Source organism: Drosophila biarmipes, chromosome X, assembly GCF_025231255.1.
Source record: "Drosophila biarmipes strain raj3 chromosome X, RU_DBia_V1.1, whole genome shotgun sequence".
NCBI classification, from domain to species: domain Eukaryota; kingdom Metazoa; phylum Arthropoda; class Insecta; order Diptera; family Drosophilidae; genus Drosophila; species Drosophila biarmipes.
Genome location: NC_066611.1, coordinates 26,215,698 through 26,230,443, shown reverse-complemented (window position 1 = coordinate 26,230,443; position 14,746 = coordinate 26,215,698). Strand labels below are relative to the sequence as shown.

Below are 14,746 nucleotides of genomic sequence, written 5' to 3'. Positions count from 1 at the left end.
TGTGCCGCCGCCGATAGCAGCGCCGATGCCTCCATTTTGAACTTATCTGGGAGTCATCGATGTTCTCTGTGGACCCTTGATGTTGTTAAACGGATGTTGGCACCCAACGATTTTGTACACGTCCGCCAGTCGTTCCTGGCTTATGGACCATCGGGACTACAGGCCCACATTAAGTATTTACGCCCTTTCGAAGTCATATCCATCATGAGAAAAGCTCCGAGTCACTATACCCTGCCGTTATGTAAGCTAACATCCTATTGAATGTTATGCTTTCGGCGTGGTATCGATAACCTTGGAACGCAAAAGTGCCATCGCTAAGCACGTGTTCTGAAAAGTACCGAAAGCTCTTTGGTGGACCATTCAAATTGAGGGTTCCGTTGATTTCAGCAGTGGGTTCTTTGGAATGCCTTCAAATTATCAGACATTAGGGGCAAGGTACCTAAACGCATTTATAGAGCCTTTTGCATGTTGATTTTCCTTTTGGAATGAGCCTAGAGCGCAACTTTCAAACTATTCGCCCATAGCAATTCCAATTCAACCGAAGTGACTTTAAATTGATCACGTATATTTCACGTAAAGTGCTCCAAGTTGTGTCGATGTAAGGTAAAAAGTAAGGTAAAAACAAGGGCGAAAGCTCAGCGCCCTATCAGCTGTTTCTGCGGAGGAACCATCTGCTTGGCCAACTTCCAGCACGTTGGCCTGATATTAAATGAAATAAATCAACGCCGGACCGAATGATCCGCAAAGTAGTGGTGGGCGTTTCGGGGGGCGTGGACAGCGCCGTCAGTGCCCACCTGTTGGCAGAGCGAGGATTCAACGTCCTGGGCGTCTTCATGCGGAACTGGGATGAACTGGACGAGGTGGGTCGCTGCAGCGGGGAGGCGGACTTGAAGGACGCGGAGTGGGCGTGCCGCCGGCTGGGCGTGGAGCTGCGCCAAGTAAACTACGTGCGCGAGTACTGGGCGGCGGTGTTCAGCCAGTTCCTGGACGACTACCAACAGGGATTGACCCCCAATCCGGACATCCTGTGCAACCGCCACATCAAGTTCGACCTCTTCCACAAGCACGTCCTTGAGAATCTCGGCTACGACGCCGTGGCCACGGGTCACTATGCCCGCAACAGCTTGGGCAACTTTCTGGAGGGGATTGGGAGCCAAGAGGAAGCCCGTCTGCTTATTCCCGCCGATACCTTCAAGGACCAGACATTTTTCCTGGCCGGGATCCGACGACAAGCTCTGCAGCGCACCATGTTTCCCCTGGGAGATTTGCACAAGAGCCAGGTCAAGCAGCTGGCCACCAAGATCGGCCTCCAGCGCCTGGCCAAGAAGAAAGAGAGCACGGGCATCTGTTTCGTGGGCAAGCGCAACTTTAAGGACTTTATAAAGGAGGTAATCCAAAGGGTGGATTTTTCCTTTGACGCGAGCTGTGCTGCACACCAACAAAACTTGACTCATGTGCCCTTCCCTCCCTTTGCAGTACATAACTTCCAGGAAGGGTCCCTTCCTAGACGTCGACAGTGGAGCTGTGGTTGGTCACCACGAGGGCATCCATCAGTGGACAGTGGGCCAACGTTGCCGCCTGAGCTCGTTCCTGCAGCCCTACTTCGTAGCCAAAAAAGAGGTCGCCAGCAATAGCATCTATGTGGCGGCTGGCCACGATCACCCCGCCCTTCTAAGCACCCACATAAACATCGACGCACCCAATTGGCTGTGTTCCCAGTCCCAAAGAAGGCTGGCGGACACGGGCAACCTGCGATGCCGCTTCCGATTCCAGCACACCAAGCCCCTTGTGGGCTGCCAACTGAGGATCTCTCCCAGAAACCACTTCCAAGTCCTGTTGGATGCTCCCTTGAGAGCCATAACGCCTGGACAATATGCTGTGTTCTACGATGACACAGCTTGTTTGGGTTCGGCCCGCATTTTGAGCGCCGACCCTCTTAAGACACCCCTAGAGGCACAGCAGAACCAGGTTGGAAATCTAGTTAGTTGATTATTCCGCTGGAAAGACATTGTATATACCATAAAGCAGCCTGAATACATCTAGGAACATTGAGTGGCCGTCAGCGTTGATGATGGAATGATTTCTTCGGTCCACCCAAATCCAAAAACAGAATTTCTATTCCATGGTAAACACTTTAAACATATACGCAATTTATTCTAGGTCAGATTTACAAATATTTGTTGAAAAAAAGAATTTCCTAACCTAGGTGTACTCTCGTGGTCCTGGGCGCAATTTCGAAGTCAATACACAATATAATCGCACATAAATAGGGTTCCTTAAAGTCTTGGCTTAGGTCTACACATTAGGTCTCTCGTCTTAAAAGCTAGCTTAGCACAAAACATGATTGAGCAGGGATGTGGGTAGCAGGTTGAAGTGAGTGTGGATCAGGCGAGAAGCACGGTGAGGGCGTCCAGAAAGCGGGTGAGGTCGCTCTGCCGGAGCTGAACCACCGCGGGCTCAAAGAAATCCTGCAACAGGGCAACGCCGCTCTTCTGCGCCGCCTGCTCGAAGGCCTTGCCGAAGAAGTTGCGCGGCGAATCCTCCCTAACCGGGGCTATCCCGATCAGCAAGCACATGCCCTGCGCGGCGTCCAACGGACAGCTTGCGATGAGCGGCAAGTCCGGAGCCTGCCTAGTTCTACTCGTCGCCACATGGCCCCGCAAAAGGAAGCGGGCCAGCAGCCCTAGGGCATAGGGGTACGAGAAGAAGGCGTGCTCCTCCTGCAGAACGTAGTAGAAAAAGGAGCCAGCGGAGTGCACTTGGCGTGCCTCCAGACTGCTCTGCACCTGCCTAAAAACAGCGGCGTGCAAGAGTTTCGCCTGGTCGATTCCCGCGGCCAGGAGGTGCTTGTGCTGACGACTCAAGGCATCGGAGGCCTCCAGAAAGCAGTCCTCCGGCGTCTTGTGCTTCTTCACCGACTCCATAATGGCGAGCAGGGCGTACACGTAGTCCGCCGCCGCATACCTGCTGCGGTAGCCGTAGCTGAGTGTGAAGGTGCCGTAAACAATGTCCGGTATGTCGTACTTGTCCGCCAGCCGTTCGACCATCGAGTAGAACTCCTTGCGCAGCACCAGGTCCATGGCTCCGTACGTTTGCCGGGCGTGCACCAGGGGCAGTCCCATCTCGAGCAGGAGTTCGTGCAGTCTCTTCTCGCCGCGCAGAGTCCACAGTTTCAGTTGGCATGAGGCGTAGCGGGAGTACCTGGCCGGAATTCACATGGTTATTGGGTCATAATCAAGGGACTAGACTGTGCTCACCTCATGGACTCCGTGACGGGCCAGTGGCGGTACAAAACCAGATGCAAATCGTTCTCGAAGCAAATCTTTGAGGCACTCATCGTGTTCTGGTCATTCGTTTTGTTCGTCAGCCGCGACACATGCGACTGGATCTGCTCCAGTTCCAGGGTGTACGATCCGCTCTCGATCTTGCCCAGCAGCAGCTGCTCGGTGATGCCCACGATGGCCCACCAAAGAAGGTCCATGTTGTCCTTCGAGAGCTTCCAGGCCAGCTCGAAAACCAGCAAAGCGGCGGAGCGGCCATAGTAGCTAAACTGTGTGTACTCGAACATGATCCTGTCGCGCTCAGACTCCCATTGTCGGCGGACTCGCTGCTTCAGGATGCGCTGCTCGTGCCGCTCCAGGCGGCTGAGCTTGTGGCCCCTCGGAGCCTGGTCCTCCTGGTCGGAGTCCCCGGCGCCACTGTCGTTGTTCTGCTGCTCCTGGTCGGAGGATTCGCCCTCCTCGTCGTCGTCCTCCCCCTCGGAGTCGTAGAAAATGGTCTCGAAGGCCGGGATGTTCTCCTCCAAGGAGGCGTCCCCCAGGATGCACACCTGCCGATCGCTGTAGATGTTGCAAACATCCAAGGGGCGATGCGAGTCGCAGATGAAGAAGGTCACGTCCTCCGCCGGCTGCAGGAGCTCCACGATGTCCACGCAGCCGCCGCAGTTGACCAGCACCACGTACTTCACGTCGCCCTGGTGCTCTCCGTAGGCCCTCTTCAGACCCGTGACTCCCATTATGGGCACCACCGTGTAGAGCATGTGGTCGTACTTGAACAGGGCCTGCAGGATGCGGCTGGCGCAGATGGCATCGATGTCGTAGTTGACCACGATCAGGATGCGCTTGCCCACCAGCTGGCGGTAGAAGTCGTTGCGCAGATCCTGGACGAACATGGCTGCGATTCCTCGCGGAGTGCTTGGCTTCGGGGCTTGAAACGGTCTCTCGGGGTTTGCTGTGCGCGGAGTGTGGCTTCTAGGTGGCCGGGCTGCGTTGCATGTTGCGGGCTTCCCTGCGGCCAGTGCTATTTCCCGTGTTTCCCGCTGCACTTTCGCCAATTGCAATTCGCGAATCAAAAACGCGGGAAACAGCTGGCTAGAGCCGCAGAAGCATCGTCGATACGCGCTGCTATCGCTGCCGGCCTGTTTCCCCGTCATCGATAGATCGTGTGGTGGCACCATCACTATTCGCCTTGCTGCTCAGATATATCGATATTAAATCGCAGGGGAAGGGAGAGACACACTACGTTCAGGAGCAGAAGGCAAGAATTGCATTAAGATAGCAAAGCTGTGTGAAACATCGCGAAATCATGAGCAAGGACAACAAGAAGAAGCTGCTGGCCCAGCGCCACGTCTCCTCGCGGATGAACTACCTCTACCAGGCGTCCAACTTGATGGCGGAAGGCCATCGGGCCAAGCTAGCCGCCTACTACGGGAAGCTCTGCCGGAATGTGGGCACCAAAGCCGTGATGCACATGTAAGTGGCCACTCCAGACGCTGGCCAGAGCCTAATCCCTGATCCACCTGCTTTTCAGGGCCCCTGCCTTGAAGCGCTCCCTCTGCAAGCGCTGTTCCCTGCCCCTGCTGCCCGGCGTGAACACGGAGCTGCAGGTGTCCGAAGAGCCCAAGGAGGCGGCGGTGAGTCCTCCAACGCAGAAGCAGGCTCCTTCAAGCGGCGAAGCCAGGACCAGGAAAAAGCGCCACCGCAGGCAGCGCAAAAAGCCCAAAAGGAGCGGGAAAGACGGGGATGCTGGGAACAACCGGAGGCCCCAGCCAGAAACCCACAACGAAAGCGATCCAATCTCTCTGTACTTGAAGTGCTCACTCTGCCACAGCCGGCGAAGCTTTCCGGCGGACAATCAAAGAGATTGCTGGCTGGAGCAGCCGCAATCCGTGGTGCAAGTCGTGTCTCTCCCGGGAGAAAACGGCCAGCGATAAGCTAGCTTTATCAGCCCGTTTGCCTGTTGTCCCATCGCCTGATTGTTCGGCAGTCGAGCCCGGAATGCTGAGCTGTAGACAACAAATTTCCCGGCTGCTGCTCGTGCGGAAAGCGAGCACACAAGCTCGCGTGCAGACCGCGGGCTATGTGGAAGTCCAGGAGGAGCGGGGCAGTCTCCTGAAGTACCCACAAGTTTGGCTAAGAGACAACTGCCAGTGCGCCGAGTGCTTTCACACGGCCACTAGGGCGAGGAAAAGCCACTGGGAGCGCGGACCGCTGAACACCCAAGTGTCGCAGGTGACCTACAACCAGGACAAGAAGCAGTTGGAGATCCTCTGGCAGGACAAGCACAAGAGCGCCTTCGACATGCGCTGGCTAAGAGAAAGGGACTTCGGAGAGGCTGCCAGGAAGCGTTACCTGGAAGAGGTGTACAAGCCAAGCGCACAACTCTGGGGAAAGTCGGAATTCGAGGCTGTGAGAAGGGAGTTCCAGTACCAGGACGTTATCCAGCAGGATGCAGAGCTTAAGCATTGGCTGGAGGCACTGGCCGTCCAGGGATTCGCCATCCTGAAAGGAGCTCCCAACGACGTCGACGTGGCCAAGCACTTGGCCCAAAGGATTGGCTACATAAAGCGCACCACTTACGGGTAACTAATCAGCCGTCTTGCACAGACATCAGCCCTTGTTCCGAGACCTTATAACGCATATGTGCCGAGCGCTCTTGGTCATTATCTACCAATCTACCAAACATTAGGTATCGGCTGATTGTTACAGCCAGAATCAGGCATGCTTGTCTCTTGGTGTCCAGCCAGGTGTTAGCGTGCTCTCTCTGTGCGCTTGATAAAGATTTCTAGATAGTGCCCTAGCACACGAAGCCCGATCAAGACTTGGTGTTTAAGTGATCAGCGGTGCTTCACTTTCGTTTAATTGATATGTCTTGCCTTGCATATTCCCCAGTGACGTGTTCGAGGTTAAGTCCAAACCAAATGCGGGGAACTACGCCTACCTAATGACTCCCCTGCCGCTTCACACTGACATGCCGTACTACGAGTACAAGGCGGGCATCAACATCCTGCACACCCTCGTCCAGTCGGAGTCGAGTGGTGGAGCGAATACCCTCACGGACGGCTTTAACGTGGCCTCTCAGCTGCGGAAACGGCACCCGCAGGACTTCGAGCTGCTGAGATCGGTGCCCGTGAACTGGTTCGACATTGGCCACGATGGCGATGCCTCCAAGCCCTTTCACAGCCTGTGGAGAGCGCCGGTGATTTGCCTGGATGTGGACGGCGGGTTCGCAAGGATCAACCAGAACACCACCAAGCGCGACAGCCGCTTCTCAGTGTCCCTGGAGCAGGCTGTGTCCTGGTACGCGGCCTACGACAAATTCCTGGAGATCGCCCAATCGGAGGCCGTGGAGTTCAAGACCCAAGCCGGCGATGTCTTCGTGTTCAACAACCTGCGCATGTTGCACGGGAGAACGGCCTACGAGGATGCGCCGGGAAACAAGCGTCACTTGGTGGGCGCCTACGTCGACTGGGACATCATCTACTCCAAACTGCGGACTCTGAAGTTCCCCAATGCGAAGGACTAGTCTAGTGCCAGTCGTTAGTCTAGTGCCAAATGAGTTTCTGGAATACGTTTTGTTGGGAGGAACCCGAAGTCTGAAGAACCCCTTTTAGTGTGAAGTGTTCTCCGCGGACCATATTTATTCGCCCCGTGCCTGGGTAATGAAATGAATATAGAACGTTTTAAGTATGTAGATCAATGTTTGTGTTCAACAATTTCACAAAAATTTACAATCAATAAAAACATCTAGGCAAAATATGGTCTGCAATCCCTTCTTAGTGTTGACTTATTACAAACTTAAAAAGTCGTGTTATCGGAAGGGCGACGTACATTCGATAAATCAACACCATCGTTATCGAAAAACTGGTGGTGGTGAAGTGGCGACTGGTATTTTTTGGAACTAAACCGCTGCCCAGTTCCAGGCCGTGTGGTATTTTCAATCGTTATCGTTGCGGTCACGCTGGCCCGAAGCATTATTTTTGCAAAATAAAAGTATAATGGAAAGAAATTGACGCACCCGGCCGTAGAATGCGATCCTCTGGGCCACGCGCCTAGATCTTGACATCCGTAGAAAGTGAGTGAGCCGCGGCAGGGAGAGAGAGTGAGAGAGAGAGGGAGAGCAGCACCAGGCCCGAGCAACGGACTGCATTTTTGGTCCAGTGACTCCGCTGCGATGATGCCCTACAATGTGCGGAGCGCCGGCGGCGGAAGCGTCGGTGGCATCCTCCGGCGCACGGGCCACGGATCCGGCTCCGCGCACGGGTCCACGGCTCTCAGCAACGGAACCGGCGCGGGAGGAACGGGGTCCTCCGCGCACCCGGAAAACCCCCGCCAAACGCCGCTGGAGCTGCTCGTCTTCGGCTACGCCTGCAAGATTTTCCGGGACGACGAGAAGGCGCGGGAAATGGACCACGGCAAGCAGCTGATTCCCTGGATGGGCGATGTAAATCTCAAGATAGACAGGTTAATAATTGGGACTAACCCGAGCAATAGCTTTACGATTAATCAGTACGCACACCACTGCCACACACACACACCACATGCCCGTCGTGTCCCGTTAGGACCACACTCATCCACAGCAGCGGCCAGACGACTAGCAGCGGGGTTCTGAACCTGCTTGCAGCTGCCAATGAGTTACTGAATTGGTGGTAACCAGCAGCCAAGTGCCCACTTGATTAGCTTCGATCCACAACCCAGTTAGCTTAGAGCCAGGAGTCAAGCGACTAGGCGCCTCGAGAGTTGAAGGGCAACTCGGTTGCATCGATATTTCTGAAAATCAATCCAATGCCAGTGCTGTTTGCCCCGAACTCACCTGCAAGGGCTCGTGACCGATCTGCGGACACACTCCGCACACACTACACCCACACACCCACACCCCCACCCACACACGCACACACCCGACACACGACACCCGACACACCATTGTAATAACAGCTCTTTTCAGTGCTTCTCAAACTGTAATCTCTATCCATACAATTTGAAACTGTAATTCTTTGACCATTTAAATGTAAACCGATTAACTTTTTAGCCACCGGAGCGGTATGTATATGAACGATCTCTAGCCTTAAACCTAATCTAGTCTGAAACTGCATTATGACCGAATGCCTATGAATATTGTGTGAATGCGCGAGAGTGTGCGAAGCGAACGGGGACTGCGAAGGGCTGGGAGGTTCCGGGGGAGCCGCCCCTCCCTCTGTTTCGCCCGCCCCGATTCGCGCCGCCCCTGGAACTGCCACGCCCACTGATAATGCTCCTCTCCTCTCTGTTTATATTTCTCTGCTTGCTTTCTTTCGGCTCCCTAACCGTGCACCCACCGCGACCTGCGTCGGAACCCCAGATACGATGTGCGAGGTGCGCTCTGCGAGCTGGCGCCCCACGAGGCGCCCCCAGGAGGCTACGGCAACAGGCTGGAGTACTTGAGCGCCGAGGAGCAGCGCGCCGAGCAACTGTGCGAGGAGGAGCGCTACCTGTTCCTCTACAACAACGAGGAGGAGCTGCGACTGCGACAAGGTGAGTGGCACGGTGATCTGGTAGTACCTTTGGATCCGACGGTCTGGGTCGGGGTGTCGATAGATCAATACAGGGATCCGCTGGGTGTGGGGTGGTCTCTAGAGGGGCTCCCCAGAAATCGCTTCTCCAAATCAGTCTGGTTGGGATTTCCAAGCACACCATAAAGTGTTTAAAATTGGGAGTTATCTGTGATGTCTATACAGATTACCCTTTTTCCGATTACATCCTTCTCTAAAAATAATCCTGGTTTTGGGTAAACTAATGTTTGATCAATGAAGAGTTTGGCAATCCGATTGGTGTCTGGGATGACTTCGTAACAGCTAACTGGGGATGGTTTCAGACTTGGTGGACCATGTATCAGATCTAGAGCAACCAAGCCATTGAGAACTGTGCCTCCTTCCTTGCATGTTATGTGGCATGAAGTGCACTCGCTAGCACCTACGTGTCTATCCCAGCGACGTCGACACCCTGATCCCGAGCTCCTCAAATTGTTAATTGTGTTAGAAGTACTGCAATTATCAAATCGATCAAACACAAAACGCATGTTGCAATATATTGAACCAAATCAGTACCAATCAAACCAAAACCAACCACCGACAAAGAAACCACCGACATCCCCCTCGATATTTCCAGAGAGAGTCCTTGTCTGGAGCAGGTAAATACGCAATCCTCACCACCTGATAGATTAAATCGTTTCTTTCAGGTTGTATTAGCGGAGCGACAGTGATGTTGTTGCTGTGGGTAGTCCGGAGACCGAGGAGCCCACGGAAAGATTCCCAGTGAAACCAAAAGTCGCTTTCAGCTAGCCCCATCCCTCTCTCTCTTTCTCTCTGTCTCTCTCGTTCGCATCAACTTGAATACGATTCTCTCGCTCTGATTCGAATGTTTTACGCATTTAACGCCACCCGTACTAAAGTCGCAAAATTGCATGTGTTCTCTGCTCTTATTTTGGCCCGGTTACGCGGATCCCGCAGAGGAGGACCTCAAGCGGCTGCAGCAGGAGACCTCCGGCGGCAACTACAGCCAAGTTGGCTTCCAGTACGATGGCCAGTCGGCAGCCTCGGCTTCCCTGGGCAGCTCTTCCACTGCGCCCTCGCAGCTCTCGCCCACCTCCGAGGAGAACGAGCTGCCCTTCGTCCTACCGTACACCCTGATGCTGGTACCTCCGCTGGGCATGCAGTTGGTGAGTTCGAGATCCTGCTGTGGAACCCCTTTTCCTCTGTTGGGTGACATGCATTTAACTTCGACATTCAATGCGATTTCAGCCGGAAACGATGAAACAGCACGCCATCATTGAGAAGACTGCTCGCTTTATCGCGACCCAGGGCGCGCAGATGGAAATCCTAATCAAGGCGAAGCAGGCGAACAACACGCAGTTTGACTTCCTCACCCAGGGCGGCTACCTACAGCCGTACTACCGCCACCTATTGGCCGCCATCAAGGCGGCCAAGTTCCCGCCCGCTCCGGAAACCACGTTGGATCAGCAGAATCCCGATCAGGAATCACAAAACTCGAACGTTAACACCGAGGACGGCGCAAGCGGAAGGAAGAACACCAATCAAGTCATCACGGTGCCCACCATAAAGTACAAACCCTCGGCCAACTGTGCTTACACCCAGCTCATCAGCAAGATCAAGGGAGTGCCGCTTCAAGCGGTTCTGCAGGAGGACGAGTCAAGTAATCCAGGAAACTCGCAGCACTCGGGCACGGCCTCCCCCACCCCCAGCTGCCGATCCGACGGTCACAACAGTCAGGGAGGGGAATTCACGCCAGTGCTGCTCCAGTACAACGGGAGCACGTTTACCCACGAGGCGGAAACGACAGTCCAGGAACAGCAGGATGAGAACAGTCGCGAGCCGCCGCAGGTGGAGCTGCTCAAGAACACGAGTGCTCTGGCCTTGGCCCAAAACTACAGTTCCGAAAGTGAAGGGGAGGAGGATGCAGCCCAGCCAGAAAAGGAGCCCGAGAAGGTAGTTTCACTCTTAGTCCCCAAAACCCATACCTTATCTTGGTTCTTTTACAGAAGCCCGAGCCCGTCTTGACGTTTCCAGTTCCGGAGGAGAGTCTGCGGCACATAATCGACAAGACGGCCACGTACGTGATCAAGAACGGGCGGCAATTCGAGGAGACCTTGCGCACGAAGAGCGTCGAGCGGTTTAGTTTCCTGTTGCCGGCCAATGAGTACTATGCCTACTACTTGTACAAAGTGACGGACGATGTGGACGCGGCTTCCAAGGAGGAGAAGACCCGCAAGGCGGCCGCCGTAGCAGCCGCCTTGATGTCCAAGAAGGGACTCAGTTTCGGTGGAGCGGCAGCTGCAGCTGGGAACAATCTGGATAAGGGTAGGTCTAAAGGACTCTCCCGTAATAAGTAATAATTTTGTGATTTTATTATTAGCTCCTGTAAGTTTCTCCATTCGCGCTCGGGATGAGCATGGTCCATTGCAACCCACTCTTCCGCAGGAGGCCAGCGACGAGGAGACCAGTTCGATGGCCGGGGCGGAGCAAGTGCGTCCAGGCATGCCAGATAGTGTGCAGCGGGCCATCAAGCAGGTGGAGACGCAACTGTTGGCCAGAACCGCCGGCCAAAAGGCAGGGGGGTCCTCCACGGGTTCCCCCTCGAGTTCTTCGTCGCAGAAAGAGCACCGTCAAGGTGAGATACAAATAGACACGGGACTTGATGTTTATATTAAAAAATGTACCATATGGTCTTGAAGCCGAGGAGCGCGTAAAGGACAAGCTGGCGCAGATAGCCCGTGAAAAGCTGAACGGGATGATTTCCCGCGAAAAGCAACTGCAACTAGAGCGAAAGCGTAAGGCGATGGCCTTTCTTAATCAGATAAAAGGTAGGTCTACCATACATCACAATCTTGCGACATATACCAAAAATTTCGACCAGGTGAGGGTGCCACTGTGGGCTCCGCTGTGTCCGGAGCTGCTCCGAATCCTCCAGAGCCTGCAGCAGGAGCTTCCCAAACGGCAGCCGTCGAAAGTGACGACGAGTCGAACGACTCGGTGCGATCCATACCAATAACCTACTTCGGACCCGACGACGATGACGAAGCGGGAGATCAGAAGCCCGAGGGGAGACTCGGAGGGGAAAAGCAGGAGGATGAGGAGGACGACGAGGAGGAGGATGGCGGCGATCTGGAGAAGTACAATCTGCTGAACGATGACAGCACGAACACCTTTACTAGCAAACCCGTGCTCCTCCCCGTGGCTCCTCCTCCTGCCGTTCTTCTTTCCGACGACGACGACGTCCAGCTGGTGGCCACGACCACCTCGCGATCCTCAAGCTTGCGACAGCGCAAGACCTCCCGCCCGAGCAGAAGTCGCAGCCGAAATGGCCGGAGCAGTCGCAGCAGCACTTCCAGTCGAGAATCCCCCCACCGACGACGCCAGAGAAGCAGTAAACTTTCCAAGGAGCCATCGTTGATCCCGGCCAGAAAGTCGCAGCACCAGTCAGCGCAGCAAAGGAAGAGCCCCAAAAAGAGGAGGCGGAGTAAGAGTAAAAGCCGGTCCAGGAGCATCCGGCGGAGCAGGAGCAGAAGCATATCAAGGACCCACAGGCGGAGCAGATCGCGAAGCTACTCCGGCAGTCGGGACACGGAACAGCGACGCCAGCAGCAGCGGCGCCGCACGCCCACCAAGAAGACCCACAGGCGGCACAAACGACGCCGGCGCAGCAGCTCCCCCTGATGATCCAACCGCTGCCCCCCATCCAGCTCCACATTTCAAAGTTTTTTGTAGTTCACAAGTTGTATCTAATAAACCACCAACAATTTTTCGTAAGCAAGCGGTGTGGTTACCCTAAGCAAGTTGGGAGTACTACTGTGGTGGATCCCGCATCGCCCACCTCGCCTTTGAAGTCAACTAGCGGATGCCCTGAGTGGACTGTAAGTTATCTGGACAAGTTACTTAATGAAATTGAGCGTGATGCCCAGCTCACGTTTCTCGAATCTCTTCCTCTGCCTAGTACATGTTATTTTCTCCTTTCATACATAAATTAAACTTTAAATGACTAAGCTAGGGAGGATTGGGAAGGACAAGCTCCACTGTTTGGTATCAAGCTTAATGCATGTTGGTTAAGAGACGAGGCTGTCCGGCTGTGGATAGGTATCAAAGTAGTACGTAGGTTGCAGTGTACCCTGCCCGCGTAGTGGGTATAAAAGGCCCGGGAAGTGAGCTCATCGGCTTAGTTTGCTGTGGATGCTCCGCAGGTTTCGATCATGGTGCTCCCCTCGAATTACTTGGTGCTGGTCGGCTGTTGCTGCCTGGTGCTCACGGCCACCGCGCAGGTTCCCATAAGTAAGTGCCCCGACCACTCGGAAACGAACCCTCTTTAATACCTGTTCACGTCTCCAGCGCCCCGAGAGTGCCCGGAAAACGAGACCTTCCTGGCCTGCGGTCCCAGCTGTCAGACGGAATGTTCAACGCTGGGGAAGCCCTGCCTGATCAACCACATCCGGTGTCCGGATGGGTGCTACTGCACCAAGGGATTCGCCAGGAACCCGGCGGGCAGGTGCATTCCCCTCGCCAAGTGCAGCACAGGCGGCCGCGGAAGGCAGATGGGTTACCGAGAAGAAGCTGACTAAGAACAACTCGAGCACTGCAGACTGGAAGGCGGTGAAGTCAATGGGATGATCGCGGCATTGTTTGCGGCAGTGGAAACGACAATCGGGCCACTCGACAAGCGTGACTTGAATGGTGAATCGGAATAAAGGCGGCATCTGGCTTGGCGGCTCGGAACCAGATGAGAGTGTAAACTGGAATTCTCACAGGTGTTTTAATGGTTCGTTGTTGTACTGTTTCATGAGCCTAAAGATCCAAGTTCAAACTGGAGTATGGAGAGTAGTCAAGAGAGCAAGCTCATCCACTGGGGAAAGAGGGTGAGCTCAAGTTTCATCTGATCTCTTGAAAGAAAGCTTACCACCCACGGTTTTAGGAGCTGGAAAACAGAAAACATAGGCAATTATTAGTCCAAGTTCAGTCTGGAATATGGAGAGTAGTCAGGAGAGCAAGCTCATACACTGCGGGAAAGAGGGTAAGCCCAAGTTTCATGTAACCTCTCCAAAGAAGCTTACCACCCACGGTTCCAGGTGCGAGCAGGCAGAGCGCAGAGGTATTGGAACGGTGTGCACATAGGAATGGACCCCGTTTTCCACGTTCTACGAGCTGGGCAAACACAAGGCGCGTGGCGAGTGTGTGGGAACCACACTGCCGGCACACACCTTAAACAGCGCCACTCTTAATTGAGCCACAAAAGTGTGTCTACGTCGCAGTCCCGAGTCCCATCACTGCGGGGATCTTACTTGCCCAAGTGGGGCCACGAAACTCAGAGGAGAAGATTGGAGGATCAGCAAGCTATGTGCAATAGAAGAAGAACGGATGTTCGGCAGGACATATTATGGTGATCGTACAACAGAAGAGGAGGTTCAGCAGACTAATACTACAGGTGAGTCCCAATCTCGCGTCATGTTTAAAGAGAGGAAACCACGTGTTGGTGGAGGCTGGGCGCTTAAAGCCGGCACTGGAGGGAGGTGGGGAGGTGGGGATGTGGGCACATCAAGGAGCAGGACTCTCAAACGCAGTACCTAAGCCGCGCAAGGAATCGGCGACCGATGACAACGAGCTGAATGCAAAATGTAAATGTTTGCCGTCATCGAGTCGAATGTGCTGGCGGCGCCCGAGCCAAACCTTAATAAACTCCCCCGAGCAAGCGGGTGGTGCGGTGGGTGCCCGGCGGGGGGCGAGCAGGAGGGCTGCTCGATTTACATGAGCAAACATTCGAGTCTGCCGCCCGCTTTCCCGCCTCCAAGCCCGCCCCTCCATCGCCGAGCAATTTTTGCGACCGCGTGCGGTGGAAAAGAAAAGCGCCTCTCCCGACTCCTAGTTGCCCCCTAAACAGGGGAGAACATCACGATACATTTGGTATTACCAGGTCTCTTAGCATCGTAA

The 14,746-nt window shown here is 54.6% G+C and overlaps 6 protein-coding genes across 9 annotated transcripts; 5 read left to right on the top strand and 1 right to left on the bottom strand.

Moving 5' to 3' along the window:
- Window positions 1-652: 652 nt before the first annotated feature.
- Window positions 653-2,067, top strand: LOC108024228 (mitochondrial tRNA-specific 2-thiouridylase 1). The gene is made up of 2 exons (XM_017094100.3): window positions 653-1,388; window positions 1,477-2,067. Exons 1-2 carry the CDS (start codon window positions 735-737, stop codon window positions 1,987-1,989), a joined length of 1,167 nt encoding a protein of 388 aa, XP_016949589.1. The 5' UTR covers window positions 653-734; the 3' UTR covers window positions 1,990-2,067.
- A 45-nt stretch (window positions 2,068-2,112) lies between these two features.
- LOC108024227 (cell division control protein 45 homolog) lies at window positions 2,113-4,384 on the bottom strand. Its single transcript, XM_017094099.3, has 2 exons — window positions 3,258-4,384; window positions 2,113-3,201 (listed from the first exon to the last, which is right to left on the bottom strand). Exons 1-2 carry the CDS (start codon window positions 4,169-4,171, stop codon window positions 2,385-2,387), a joined length of 1,731 nt encoding a protein of 576 aa, XP_016949588.1. The 5' UTR covers window positions 4,172-4,384; the 3' UTR covers window positions 2,113-2,384.
- A 118-nt stretch (window positions 4,385-4,502) lies between these two features.
- Window positions 4,503-5,212, top strand: LOC108024176 (uncharacterized). The gene is made up of 2 exons (XM_017094000.3): window positions 4,503-4,751; window positions 4,810-5,212. The coding sequence occupies exons 1-2, from the start codon at window positions 4,585-4,587 to the stop codon at window positions 5,210-5,212; spliced, it is 570 nt and encodes a 189-aa protein (XP_016949489.1). The 5' UTR covers window positions 4,503-4,584.
- Window positions 5,213-5,276: 64 nt separating this feature from the next.
- Window positions 5,277-7,047, top strand: LOC108024174 (gamma-butyrobetaine dioxygenase). The gene is made up of 2 exons (XM_017093998.3): window positions 5,277-5,860; window positions 6,171-7,047. The coding sequence occupies exons 1-2, from the start codon at window positions 5,277-5,279 to the stop codon at window positions 6,802-6,804; spliced, it is 1,218 nt and encodes a 405-aa protein (XP_016949487.1). The 3' UTR covers window positions 6,805-7,047.
- A 162-nt stretch (window positions 7,048-7,209) lies between these two features.
- LOC108024173 (protein suppressor of white apricot) lies at window positions 7,210-12,580 on the top strand. Of its 4 annotated transcripts, XM_017093993.3 has the most exons (8): window positions 7,224-7,742; window positions 8,617-8,789; window positions 9,764-9,972; window positions 10,055-10,759; window positions 10,813-11,131; window positions 11,187-11,441; window positions 11,506-11,634; window positions 11,688-12,580. In XM_017093993.3, exons 1-8 carry the CDS (start codon window positions 7,453-7,455, stop codon window positions 12,485-12,487), a joined length of 2,880 nt encoding a protein of 959 aa, XP_016949482.1. In that variant the 5' UTR covers window positions 7,224-7,452; the 3' UTR covers window positions 12,488-12,580. The 4 variants fall into 4 exon arrangements, with proteins under 4 accessions (XP_016949484.1, XP_016949486.1, XP_016949482.1 ...); XM_044093722.2 differs by lacking the exon at window positions 8,617-8,789 and having other exon boundaries at window positions 7,231-7,353; XM_017093995.3 differs by lacking the exons at window positions 9,764-9,972; window positions 10,055-10,759; window positions 10,813-11,131; ... (1 more) ...; window positions 11,506-11,634; window positions 11,688-12,580 and adding an exon at window positions 9,359-9,719 and having other exon boundaries at window positions 7,210-7,742.
- Window positions 12,581-12,770: 190 nt separating this feature from the next.
- Window positions 12,771-13,560, top strand: LOC108024177 (venom serine protease inhibitor). The gene is made up of 2 exons (XM_017094001.3): window positions 12,771-13,096; window positions 13,154-13,560. The coding sequence occupies exons 1-2, from the start codon at window positions 13,018-13,020 to the stop codon at window positions 13,381-13,383; spliced, it is 309 nt and encodes a 102-aa protein (XP_016949490.1). The 5' UTR covers window positions 12,771-13,017; the 3' UTR covers window positions 13,384-13,560.
- Window positions 13,561-14,746: the final 1,186 nt, after the last annotated feature.